General features: G+C 43.1%; 4 protein-coding genes across 4 annotated transcripts; 2 read left to right on the plus strand and 2 right to left on the minus strand.

Moving 5' to 3' along the window:
• Nucleotides 1-125: 125 nt before the first annotated feature.
• LOC117137334 (menin) lies at nt 126-7,659 on the plus strand. The gene is made up of 7 exons (XM_033298729.1): nt 126-956; nt 1,026-1,131; nt 1,197-1,271; nt 1,368-1,694; nt 1,884-2,345; nt 2,412-3,217; nt 5,000-7,659. The coding sequence occupies exons 4-7, from the start codon at nt 1,427-1,429 to the stop codon at nt 5,753-5,755; spliced, it is 2,292 nt and encodes a 763-aa protein (XP_033154620.1). The 5' UTR covers nt 126-956; nt 1,026-1,131; nt 1,197-1,271; nt 1,368-1,426; the 3' UTR covers nt 5,756-7,659.
• LOC117137343 lies at nt 3,301-4,884 on the minus strand. The gene is made up of 2 exons (XM_033298741.1): nt 4,867-4,884; nt 3,301-4,800 (listed from the first exon to the last, which is right to left on the minus strand). Exon 2 carries the CDS (start codon nt 4,731-4,733, stop codon nt 3,486-3,488), a length of 1,248 nt encoding a protein of 415 aa, XP_033154632.1. The 5' UTR covers nt 4,734-4,800; nt 4,867-4,884; the 3' UTR covers nt 3,301-3,485.
• Nucleotides 7,660-7,993: 334 nt separating the features above from the next.
• On the plus strand, nt 7,994-8,477 carry LOC117150224 (probable 26S proteasome complex subunit sem1). Its single transcript, XM_033317020.1, has 2 exons — nt 7,994-8,204; nt 8,260-8,477. The coding sequence occupies exons 1-2, from the start codon at nt 8,093-8,095 to the stop codon at nt 8,385-8,387; spliced, it is 240 nt and encodes a 79-aa protein (XP_033172911.1). The 5' UTR covers nt 7,994-8,092; the 3' UTR covers nt 8,388-8,477.
• LOC117150223 (myosin-10) lies at nt 8,439-9,850 on the minus strand. Its single transcript, XM_033317019.1, has 3 exons — nt 9,475-9,850; nt 9,039-9,411; nt 8,439-8,981 (listed from the first exon to the last, which is right to left on the minus strand). The coding sequence occupies exons 1-3, from the start codon at nt 9,773-9,775 to the stop codon at nt 8,468-8,470; spliced, it is 1,188 nt and encodes a 395-aa protein (XP_033172910.1). The 5' UTR covers nt 9,776-9,850; the 3' UTR covers nt 8,439-8,467.
• Between the last annotated feature and the right edge of the window lie 355 nt (nt 9,851-10,205).

The following is a 10,205-nucleotide window of genomic DNA, read 5'->3' on the forward strand; positions in this document are numbered from 1 at the left end:
AATTAATTTTTTTCTAACAATTCAAAAAACCCGCCAAACTAGATTTAACCTTTTGAAAATACCAAACCAAGCTGCTTGCAGACAAAAGCGATACTTTGCAACACTGCCAGCCATTTCGGCACGTGCTGGGTGTGGACACACTGGCACGCAGCGAAGTAAACACAACGCAATATTTCGTCGGAATTTCACCTGGTTTTCACCTGGTCTGTCGCGCAATAAAACCGCCCAATTGCTGCCGAAATTACGGCACAGATAATGCGCGAATTAATTGGCATACGACGCGATGAGATAATCGGTCGATTCGGGCGGCAAAAGGCAACTGCGTGTCAAGTGGAAAATCAGTGAACGGTGGGTGGAGGGTTGAAGAGAAAAAAACAAGAAAACAAAAACAAAACGCGCTGCCGAAAATCGGCAACAACAAAAGCGAGTGAGAGAAAGGTGCGAGAAATTCACCTGTCCCCGCTGGCCGATTAATTGATGACGTGGAATCGGACGAAGGACGCAGGGCCACAGGATATATACATATTTTCCAGTGCACATGCACATGCATGCTGCACACGCACACACACATGCAAACACACACAGTAGCGCCCATGCAGAAAACCAGTTGTTTGGCCGTTGCTGTTGTTGCTGTCACTGCTGCTGCTGCAAATGAGAAGTGCAAGTGAAGCAGCAACAAAAATCCTGCTCTTGAAGTACAAAGCGAAGAAAAGGAGAAAATAAATAAGCGGAAAAGGGCCGAGAAGAAGGTGCGACAACGACAAAAAGTTGTTTGTCAACTTGTTGCCAATGTTGCAGCCACAAAGTGGCTGGCTGTACAAACAGCAGCAACAAAAACGCAGCATTTGGCATCGGGCGAGTCCAGGCGAAAGTCCCAGGCCCACGGCAGGATAATAAGGAGCTCCCAAAAGCGAAGCACGAACAGGTGGAAAAGTGCAGGATATCCTGTCACTCGGGTGAGTTTGTCCACTCCAACGGTTCCTTCAGTTTTTTTTGGAACACATTACCTTATTTTTACCCCGCAGCTCCAAATCAGGAAACATCATTGAAGCTTGATGATTTCTCCTTTGGGTGATTAGAAAAGATTTAAAGTATACAAAGGATTATACACGAATTTGCTATTCTATTTGGGTAAGTTAGAAGAATTCTTTGGCTAGATCTTACTTAATTCTTCATTTCAAATTAATCTAAAACAGGCCTATAAATTTGGATAACTTGCCCAAACAATCCGCAACCCGTCCCAAAGCAAACTTGAACGAAATCAGCTTTTGGTAAGAAAGTAATACTTCAAATAAAAACTACAACTACACTTTTAACATACCAATATATGAACTAAAGTTTAATCAAGTTTACTTTCATATTTGCAGTGAAGGGGCATTTATTCCATTAAATCATTTGGCAATCAGAAGAACTCCTGCCTGCAACCATGTCCACGATTACCAGAAGCGCTAGTGCGAGTCCTATGGCGCTGAACGGCGTCATCGATGCCAGCCTGTTCCCGCTAAAGTCCACGGCCGATGTTATCAATCTGTTCCGTCGCGCTCTAACCTCTGGAATCGAGCCTGATCTCACCCTGCTCTCCATCGTCGTTGGCTACATCGAGCTGTCTTTGACGACGGGAGAGGCTGCTGCGCAGGCCGCTCAAGCCGCCGCGGCCGCAGTCGCAGCAGGTGACATTAGTCAGGCGACGACAGGTGTGTACTGCACCCCGTTTATCACTCCATTTTACCTTTTACAGCTCGCGTGCACCGTTAACCAATTAGCAAAGGGTGACCAGTTAAAACGGAAGCGATTGCAGACAAATTGGAAAAGTTTCTGCCTCCTTTTTGCTGGTTTACTTCAGCATTTAAAACTATTAACGACTTGTTCACTTATAATTACAGGTGGAAATGACATCATCATGGGCAACAGCGTCCCGTTTCCAGTTGTTACCCACGAACTGATCGCCGGCCTGTATAAGAAGTTCCAGACGATCCTGTCGGTGGTCGAGAAGCCCAAGCCCCACCGCCAGGCCACCCGCGAGGTGATCAAGAAGGTGTCGGATGTGATCTGGAACTCGCTGATCCGCAGCAGCTACAAGGATCGGGCTCACCTGCAAAACCTCTACAGCTATCTGTCCGGCAACAAGTTGGACTGCTTCGGAGTCGCGTTGGCTGTGGTAGCGGGTTGCCAGTTGCTCGGCTACAAGGACGTGCGGCTAGCCATCTCCGAGGATCATGCCTGGGTGGTATTCGGGCAAAAGCGCGTGGAGACAATCGAAGTGACATGGCATGGCAAAGGAAGCGAGGATAAGCGGGGGCAGGATATTCGTCCCGGTATCGAATCCGGATCCTGGCTCTACTTGGGTAAGCTTGAATCTCTGTGGGCGTGCCACTGGTTGCACTGTCTAACATACCTTTCCTTACATTAAGGTGGCCTGGCTGTGGTTTGCGAGCGTGGCATGGAAGTGGCGGCCATCTGTGCCGCTCTGAATATTTCATTGACCTCGAACAGTGACTGCGTGGAGGTGGCAGAGCTCCAACAGCAGCTGCTGTGGCTACTTTACGATTTGGGTCACCTCAAACGCTATCCCATGGCCCTGGGCACTCTCGGTGAGCTGGAGGAGATTCATCGCACTCATCCCAGCATCAGTTGCGAGCAGTTATATCGCGAGGCTATAGAGTCGGCGAGGACCCACTACCGGAACCATCACGTGTATCCGTATACCTACCAAGGGAACTACTACAATCGATTGCTCAAATACCGCGACGCCTTTGCAGCATGGGCAAATGCGGCGGACGTTATTCGCTTGTATACGTATCAGTGTCGTGATGACGAGGAGATCTACAAGGAGCTGTTGGACATTGCCAACGAGCTCATACCGTACGTGATGAAAACCGAGAGCTCAGGTCATTCGGCGAGAAGTATTCTACGAGATTCTGAGGTTTTCGCCAATTTACTGCGATTCTACGACGGCATCTGCCAGTGGGAGGAGGATAGCTTGACTCCCATTCTGCACATTGGTTGGGCCAAACCACTGGTGAATAATATCACCAAGTTCGATTACGACATTAGATCCCAGGTGGTCATCAAGTTGCCCGAGGATCTGGAGGCGGAGCAGGCGAAGGCGGAGCTGGCGAGGGCGGAACTGGAAGCCAAGGAGGCTAAGGAGTCGAAGGAAGCTGCAGGATCAGAGGCTTTGGAAGGCAATAACAACAGGCTGGTCACAAAGGAAGAGGTAAGCATACTCATGGGTTCACATTATAAATTTAATTTAACAATTTAGTCCAGTTGAAAATAGAAAATACATAATTCTTGAAATTCATTTGGAACGAAATTTTGCAGCCACTTTTTTTTCAATATTTATTTTTTCATAAGGTTAAGTATGAAAATCAAAATAGTATCCGATGGGGTAATTCTTCCACTGCCATTTAAAGTTTAGATACGTACTTTCGAGGGTTATAAATTGGACGCTCCAGCGCAACATTTGCATCGAACCTTTAGGCTTATCCTAACCTTAGTTTGCAACTTCGTATGTGCTCATCGTCTTCCGAACTTAGGCTCGTCGTATTGCAGTATTTTAACTCCTGACGAGAAAATTCCGTGCAAGACTTGAATTCTTCTTTCGTGGTTAATCCTTCATCATTAACTGTATCCGTTTTAAGAGGATGCACTCTTGCCGTTTGAGGATGGTTGTTCAATATCAATTTGTTTAAGTTCAGAACAGCTTTTGCTGGATTAAAAGCGCATTTCTTTAATATTGACTCCACACTTGACAACTTGTTGCCCAGCCTTTCCTTATCAATCTGTAAGTTTTGTAACTGTAATTGTAGTTTCTCGATGGAACCAAGATTGGATCGCCGATCCTTTGTGTCCTGCTCATACTTGTCGCATAGAGCGTATTTACGCTTTAATTGCCTGATTTCTGGCTTTGGTATTGGAATCTCCGAGGTTTTTGACGGTGCGACTGTGTCAGTCATCTCATCATTCTTTCTCTTAGGGGGCATTTTCAAAAACCGATCTAGCAAATATCGTCTTCGGGCTTTTAGTTCCAACTCATCTTCGCTATCCGAAGGCAGAGAAACGTGCTTGCTCTCGGCAAGGAATTGCGAGGGCTCTTCGATATTCTTTCTCTGCTGTGGTTCTGGATTCTCCCGCCGAATACTCTTAAAGATGCCCGGTCTAGATGATAGAGCATCAAGGCTGTTTTGCCTCTCGAATCTGGCGGGTTTTTTGCCATAATTAAAGACCAACGACTGACATTTGTGAATAGAATAGGTGCTGCTTCGATTGGAGGAACAGGCCCGATTGTCGAGCCCGATTGGTGATCCTTTCCTTACCTTTTTGGCATCGTATTCGTTCCCATTGTCGTTCGCTTCATAGAACTTGTACATCCAATTGCAGAAGACCACTTGATTTTGTCCCAAAGTTAACTCATGCACCGGCATATAAACCGTTACACTTAGTTTTTCAAAGCAATTGTTCAGTAACCGGTAATTTAACTGGAAGTCGACGATGGCGTTCGTATAAAACTTGACCTTTTGAATTTGTATCGACTCGGGGAAGAGTCTGTGCATCAGTTGGCAGTATACAGCTCCTGTTTTAAGATCCCCAATGCCCCGCAATTGGCAATCCAGTTTGCTGTTTATAAACATCAGCAGGGTCTTCACGGAGACTACATCGTATTTGCTCGCTGTTACCCTTTTTGCTATTTTGGTACACGGATTAGTGGTCTTTGGGAACGAAAGATCCATAGTTTTTAATGTAAGTCTGTTGACAAAGCGGACTCCAGTTGTATTAACTTGGGTAAGGACTACAGGTCTTAAAAGCAAACAAAAATTTAAATTTATAGCTAAGTTGTTTGTTTTTAAGTTCAGCTATTCTTACCGATTCTGTGTTGACTGAGGTATATTCTGAAAGGAATTCCCAGATGAAAGAAAACAGGGCACAGCCTACCACGATTGTGGGTTTCCTTCTTGTTAAAAGTTATTCGTATTATTATTATTATTCTATTTGCCAGAAATCCAAGAACTCGGAGCTGCCGACTACCTTGGCCGATTTAACTGCTGCCTGTGGCGAGAAGATTCTCAATCCGGATTTCCTGCTCCAGGGCGGAGGACAGCCGTTCGCCGATCAGAAGCAACAGCCTTCTGGCGGCGAATCCGATAATGCAGAACACCACAATAACAACAATAACAGCAACAGCAATAACAACAACAACAACCACAATGCGGACAAAAAGGAGCCCGCAGCGACCACAACTAACCCAACAACCACAAGCAATGGCAGCGGCACCTCTGTCCAGTTGCCCGTTTCTAGTGAGGCCAGCAACGCTGGCCAAGCACAATCCCAGGTTCAAATAAATGATCAACTGGGAAAACCACAGCACAAAGAAGCTAAAAAAGAGGAGACAAGCGACGACTACGATCCCTTCGAGATAATGCTCAAGCGGCCAGTCATCACCTTGTACAGCCAAAAGATGAAGGGCCTAAAGGATCTGCTGCTGGCCGAGAAGCTGAACACCCACGCTATTTCCCTCCAAGTCACCGCCCAGTCGGTGGCCTCCCGAAAGGTTCGCGGAGTGGAGAAACAATCGGCCACCATTTCAGCCACCATCACTGCAATCTCTTCCAGTTCCGGCGACAGTGTCCTGAGCGGAGTCGGTGGCGGAGGTGGCAGTGGCTCAGCAGTCACCGGTGGAGCGTCCTTGGCATCATCGTCCCTAGGAGGAGATTCAATAGCCGCATCACGCCCAAAAAGAACGCGTCGCGAGTAATTCTCATTGTTGTATATTACGTATTGGAAAACTCTTATTAATCGTATGTGCAAGCTAAGGTGGTTCGGTTTTTGTTGTTCTAATATAAAGTAGAGTAAACTGTATAGTTTTTCAGCTAATTTCGTTGAAAACACTAGAGCCAAGCTGGGAATCTGTCCATTGAGCACAATGAAGTCAAAATACACTTCAATAACTTATATTTTTAAATATACTACTACTTTTACAAATTGAAATTGTCTCGAAATTGAAAATTGCATCTTATAACTTTTTCATCGGCAGAAAATTCGAACCACCTAAGTAACCATGCATATATTATATAAGCTATCATATTTTTGATGTTCGATGTGTATTTATGTAGTTCGTAAGCGCGAGATGAAACAGAAATTAAGCCGTTATAGAACGCCTAGCGTTTTAAAAAGAAATTTAAAATGTGAAACACATAACACACAGACATGTCCCAGCAAACAAACAACAAGCACACGAAACGCTAAGCTATGCTAAGTATTTATGATGTATTTTTAGCTGTTATACTTTATCCCTTATGTATTTATTGCTACAACTGTATGTTTTCCCCTCAAGCAAGCTTAAAATCTATTTTTTATTGTGTTTAAGCGTAACTTAATTGGTGCTCTTCTTCGAAATCGAAAGCGAAATATAGGTTCTGTGTTTGATTTGATCACACTTTAAGGCAAAAATCTTGAAAAATGTTTTTTGAACGATAACCGAATTGAAGTCCAAATGAATAGACGGACTGCTCGTATTTATGTATTTACTTTAAAGCATTTTATTGAGGCTAAGCTGATTAATTTAACTCTATTTACATATATATACTGTAATATTTAAGAACGCAAATCCTTGTTACGAACTGTTGACTTGAAGCGACAAAACAGTTGGCAAAACCGAATGCTAAACAAAAGAATACATATTTAACACTTCCTCTATATGTGATACAACACTTTTTCTAGAAAAGCTTTCATATTATCTTATAAACTAAATAGAATTAACCACTCTCCACACACTGTAAACGATCACCACTTAAGTGGGCTGGCAGCAGCAGGACAGGCTCTTGTTCAGGGCTAATCCAGATGAATGAATGTATGTCCCGATCCCACGGATATGTGTCCCATCCAACTTGTCGCCCCATTTACAGCTACAGCAATTACGGAAAAATCGGAGCTTGTAACAAATTGTTGAACGATGATAATAATTGCATTGAATTTAATTTGATTTGTGCGTAGAGCATCTGTGATGAATAATAATGTTTAAAAAAGGACGGAGAAGGAGCGAAGTGGAGAGCCCAAAACCACACACAATACTGATCAACAATATTACTAATCAAATATAAGGTGTTTTATTCCTCGTATATAACATTAGCTGACTAAATGTAAACACAAACGAAATCAAACAAACTATTTAATTGTGTAGATTTGCAGACCGCAACAACTAAATGTTAAATGTTGAACTAGAGTTACAATTGTGAACTCTAGAAACCGAAACTAACGAAGAAACAAAAGGAGTATATATTTTGGCATACAAAATTTTTACCATTAAGTCAACTAAACGGATGAATACAAATTGTGAAATATGTTTTATTTTTACTACATCTCGGACAGCACGAAAACCAGCCCAAAAATAGACAAAACTTAAAGTTCGCTATGCAATAAATCAAAAGGCAGCAATTCATGAACGAAAACAATATGAAAACCTATACGCATATAACATATATATTTATTAATGTTAACATATGGTACATTTTTGATCTAATTGTTTAAAATAGCCAACCAGCAGCAACAGTTAAATTAAATGTAGCTTAAAACCCAAATGCTCAATAATCCCTTTAGCTTGAAAACTAAATAGCCAGCCGTAAAAATGTTATACAAATCATTAAATGCATATAAAGCCAATTTTAAAGTCTACAACAAACCTGAGAAAGTTAAGACTTTAAATGAATTTCATTATATATACTTTATCCGGTTTGTAATAGCTTGTCTTTGAATTTAACTCGCAATTTATTCGGGTGAAAACCTTGAACGAAAATGACTTTCTTCTTTTACTGGAAAAGGAGAAACATTTTAAAAATCTGCAAACATTTTTTTTTTAGTTTTCTTAATGATGGTTTCGACTTTTTCTAGCTATAAAGACAGATGTGGCATCACTGCCGGGTGCCAACGGTATTTTTCAAAGTATTTTGTCCAGTTCACTTTTCAGTGTGGTATATTTTGACGGTACAGCTGCGGTCACACAATTAAAAGTGACTGGCATCATTTAGCAACAAAAAACTAGAATAGCGTCAAAAACATTGTTTTATCGTCGTTGGAATTAATAAAAGCACACAAAATGTCTGCACCAGATAAGGAAAAGGAGAAAGAGAAGGAGGAGACCAACAACAAGAGCGAAGACTTGGGCCTCCTGGAGGAGGACGACGAGTTCGAAGAGTTTCCCGCCGAAGGTTGGTCACTATAATGTGGTGGTACATCGGCATTTTCTAATGACTATCATTGTAGATTTCCGCGTTGGCGACGACGAGGAAGAGCTGAATGTGTGGGAGGACAACTGGGACGACGACAACGTGGAGGACGACTTCAGCCAGCAGTTGAAGGCCCATCTGGAGAGCAAAAAAATGGAGACGTAAACCGGCACCGACCCCTTTGTTCAGTCCTAACCATAAAAACGAGCTGAGCTGTTTTGCATTAATAGAATAAAATCAGTATATTAAGTGGAATTCATCTGCCAGTTTTGGCCGAGAGCCTCATGGATTTGCTCACTTAATATGGCATATAACTGATCTTGCTCCAAATTTCGCTGGTCTAGCTCGATCAAGTGATTATTCAGATCCTCCAGACGTTTCTTGCGATCCTCAACATCGACCTGCAGCTGTTTGAGTTCGTTTTGCAGCTTGTGATTCTCGGCATCGTTTTCCTGGTTTCTTTCCTCGTACCGCTGTTCACAAAGAACGAGTTCCTGCTTCTTGGCCTCTGCATCCTGAAGGAGCTTCTGATAATTAACCTTCCAGGTGGGCAACTGCTTCTCCACTGCCTCCAGCTGCTTCAAGCTCTCTTTGTAATCATCCACTTTGCACTGCGAAAGCACAGCCGTGGCTTTCTCCAATGCGGTGGCTATATGTTGACTGTTTTCGATCATCCGGCGATGTTCATTCGTCACCTGTTTTTTACTAGCCAGCTCCGCCTTGCAGCTCTCGACATGCGACGATGCGCTCTTTATCTTCCTACAATGTTTGACATTAAAATAAGCACAGAAACTAGGCTTGCCCGGCAGCACTTACTCTCGCAGTTCAGTCACTTGACTGTCCTCCACCACTAGCTGCTCCCAGTGACCGATGCGTTTGTCCAGCTCACTTTGCTGCTGCTCGATGAGTTCCAGAGTGTTTTCATGCTCGCTACAGGACTTCTTCAAAGGTAGAAGCTTTGCTTGAGTATCCTGCAAATCTTTCTTGAGTTTGTTGATGGCCACTTCGCAATCCTTCGTCTTCTGACTGCATTGCTCCAGCTGTTGACTCTTGGCCTTCACCTCGGCTGTCAGCGAATCCTTTAGCTTAATGGCCTCCTCTACAGGTCCCAGCACCTTCTTTTTGAACACCTTGTAGTAGGCCAAGTGGTTGAAAAGGTAGCTCAGAGTGGCGAGCGTTTTTTTAACAGCTGATAGGCAAAATATTGTTTAATAATAATACATTTATGTCCTTAAGACCGGCTGCCGCTCACCTGGTTTAATTATGTCCATATAGGTGTAGGTCTTGTTGGGAAAGCTGATCTGGACGATGCGCTCTACTTGGCGGCACACTCGGATGAGAAAGACGCGCGCCTCCCTCGACGAGTGACCGAGTTCGGTGCCAATCTTATAGGGCGGCTCCAGGCGAAAGCCGAAACTCCGCAGATAGTGCACCATGATCTTGGTGACAATGGGCTCGGTGGGATTGGCCAAGTCGCTTTGGCAGATATTGATGTCGGGCATTAGGCAGTTGCCCTGGTCCATTACCCTCTCAATTTCGACTGATAACGCCATTTAATCAAGAGTTTTACGTTTTAATGGAAGTTTTTGAATGAAACGCCGCTGAGGCATCAGATCGATGTGACCAAAGTTTGCTAGCTCCAAAAAACCAATAAAATACCAACTCAGAATTTATGCGGTTTTCACACTTATAGTATACAGCATATACTATTGTTATATAAAGAAATTTTAATATATTTATAGCTTTTTGGAATAAATAAATTTAAAGACATAAAAATAATCATTACTTAGAACTACGTTAATCTGGTTTTATTTTTGAATATCCCTCCGGAAATGCATCTAGAAAAAACTGCACTTGTTCAGCGCAAACTTAAAAAGTAACGGAAAATCCTGCTTTCGGTTGCCGTGTATTTTAATTAAGTTACCTTTTTTATTGGGTGAAAGCTCTGGCTTCCTCCACCGATGTAAAAGGTGATGTTAAAAA

This window comes from Drosophila mauritiana, chromosome 2L (assembly GCF_004382145.1).
Source record: "Drosophila mauritiana strain mau12 chromosome 2L, ASM438214v1, whole genome shotgun sequence".
In the NCBI taxonomy this organism is placed as follows: Eukaryota; Metazoa; Arthropoda; class Insecta; order Diptera; family Drosophilidae; genus Drosophila; species Drosophila mauritiana.

Excerpts from the sequence above, each read along its gene's own strand:
- LOC117137334 (XM_033298729.1), top strand. The coding sequence starts at position 1,427 with ATGTCCACGATTACCAGAAGCGCTAGTGCGAGTCCTATGGCGCTGAAC. Across the intron at positions 1,695-1,883 it reads CATTAGTCAGGCGACGACAG|GTGGAAATGACATCATCATG; the intron begins GTGTGTACTGCA and ends TTATAATTACAG. Across the intron at positions 3,218-4,999 it reads GGCTGGTCACAAAGGAAGAG|AAATCCAAGAACTCGGAGCT; the intron begins GTAAGCATACTC and ends TCTATTTGCCAG.
- LOC117137343 (XM_033298741.1), bottom strand. The coding sequence starts at position 4,733 with ATGGATCTTTCGTTCCCAAAGACCACTAATCCGTGTACCAAAATAGCA.
- LOC117150224 (XM_033317020.1), top strand. The coding sequence starts at position 8,093 with ATGTCTGCACCAGATAAGGAAAAGGAGAAAGAGAAGGAGGAGACCAAC. Across the intron at positions 8,205-8,259 it reads CGAAGAGTTTCCCGCCGAAG|ATTTCCGCGTTGGCGACGAC; the intron begins GTTGGTCACTAT and ends CTATCATTGTAG.
- LOC117150223 (XM_033317019.1), bottom strand. The coding sequence starts at position 9,775 with ATGGCGTTATCAGTCGAAATTGAGAGGGTAATGGACCAGGGCAACTGC. Across the intron at positions 9,412-9,474 it reads TATGGACATAATTAAACCAG|CTGTTAAAAAAACGCTCGCC; the intron begins GTGAGCGGCAGC and ends TTTGCCTATCAG. Across the intron at positions 8,982-9,038 it reads CAAGTGACTGAACTGCGAGA|GAAGATAAAGAGCGCATCGT; the intron begins GTAAGTGCTGCC and ends CAAACATTGTAG.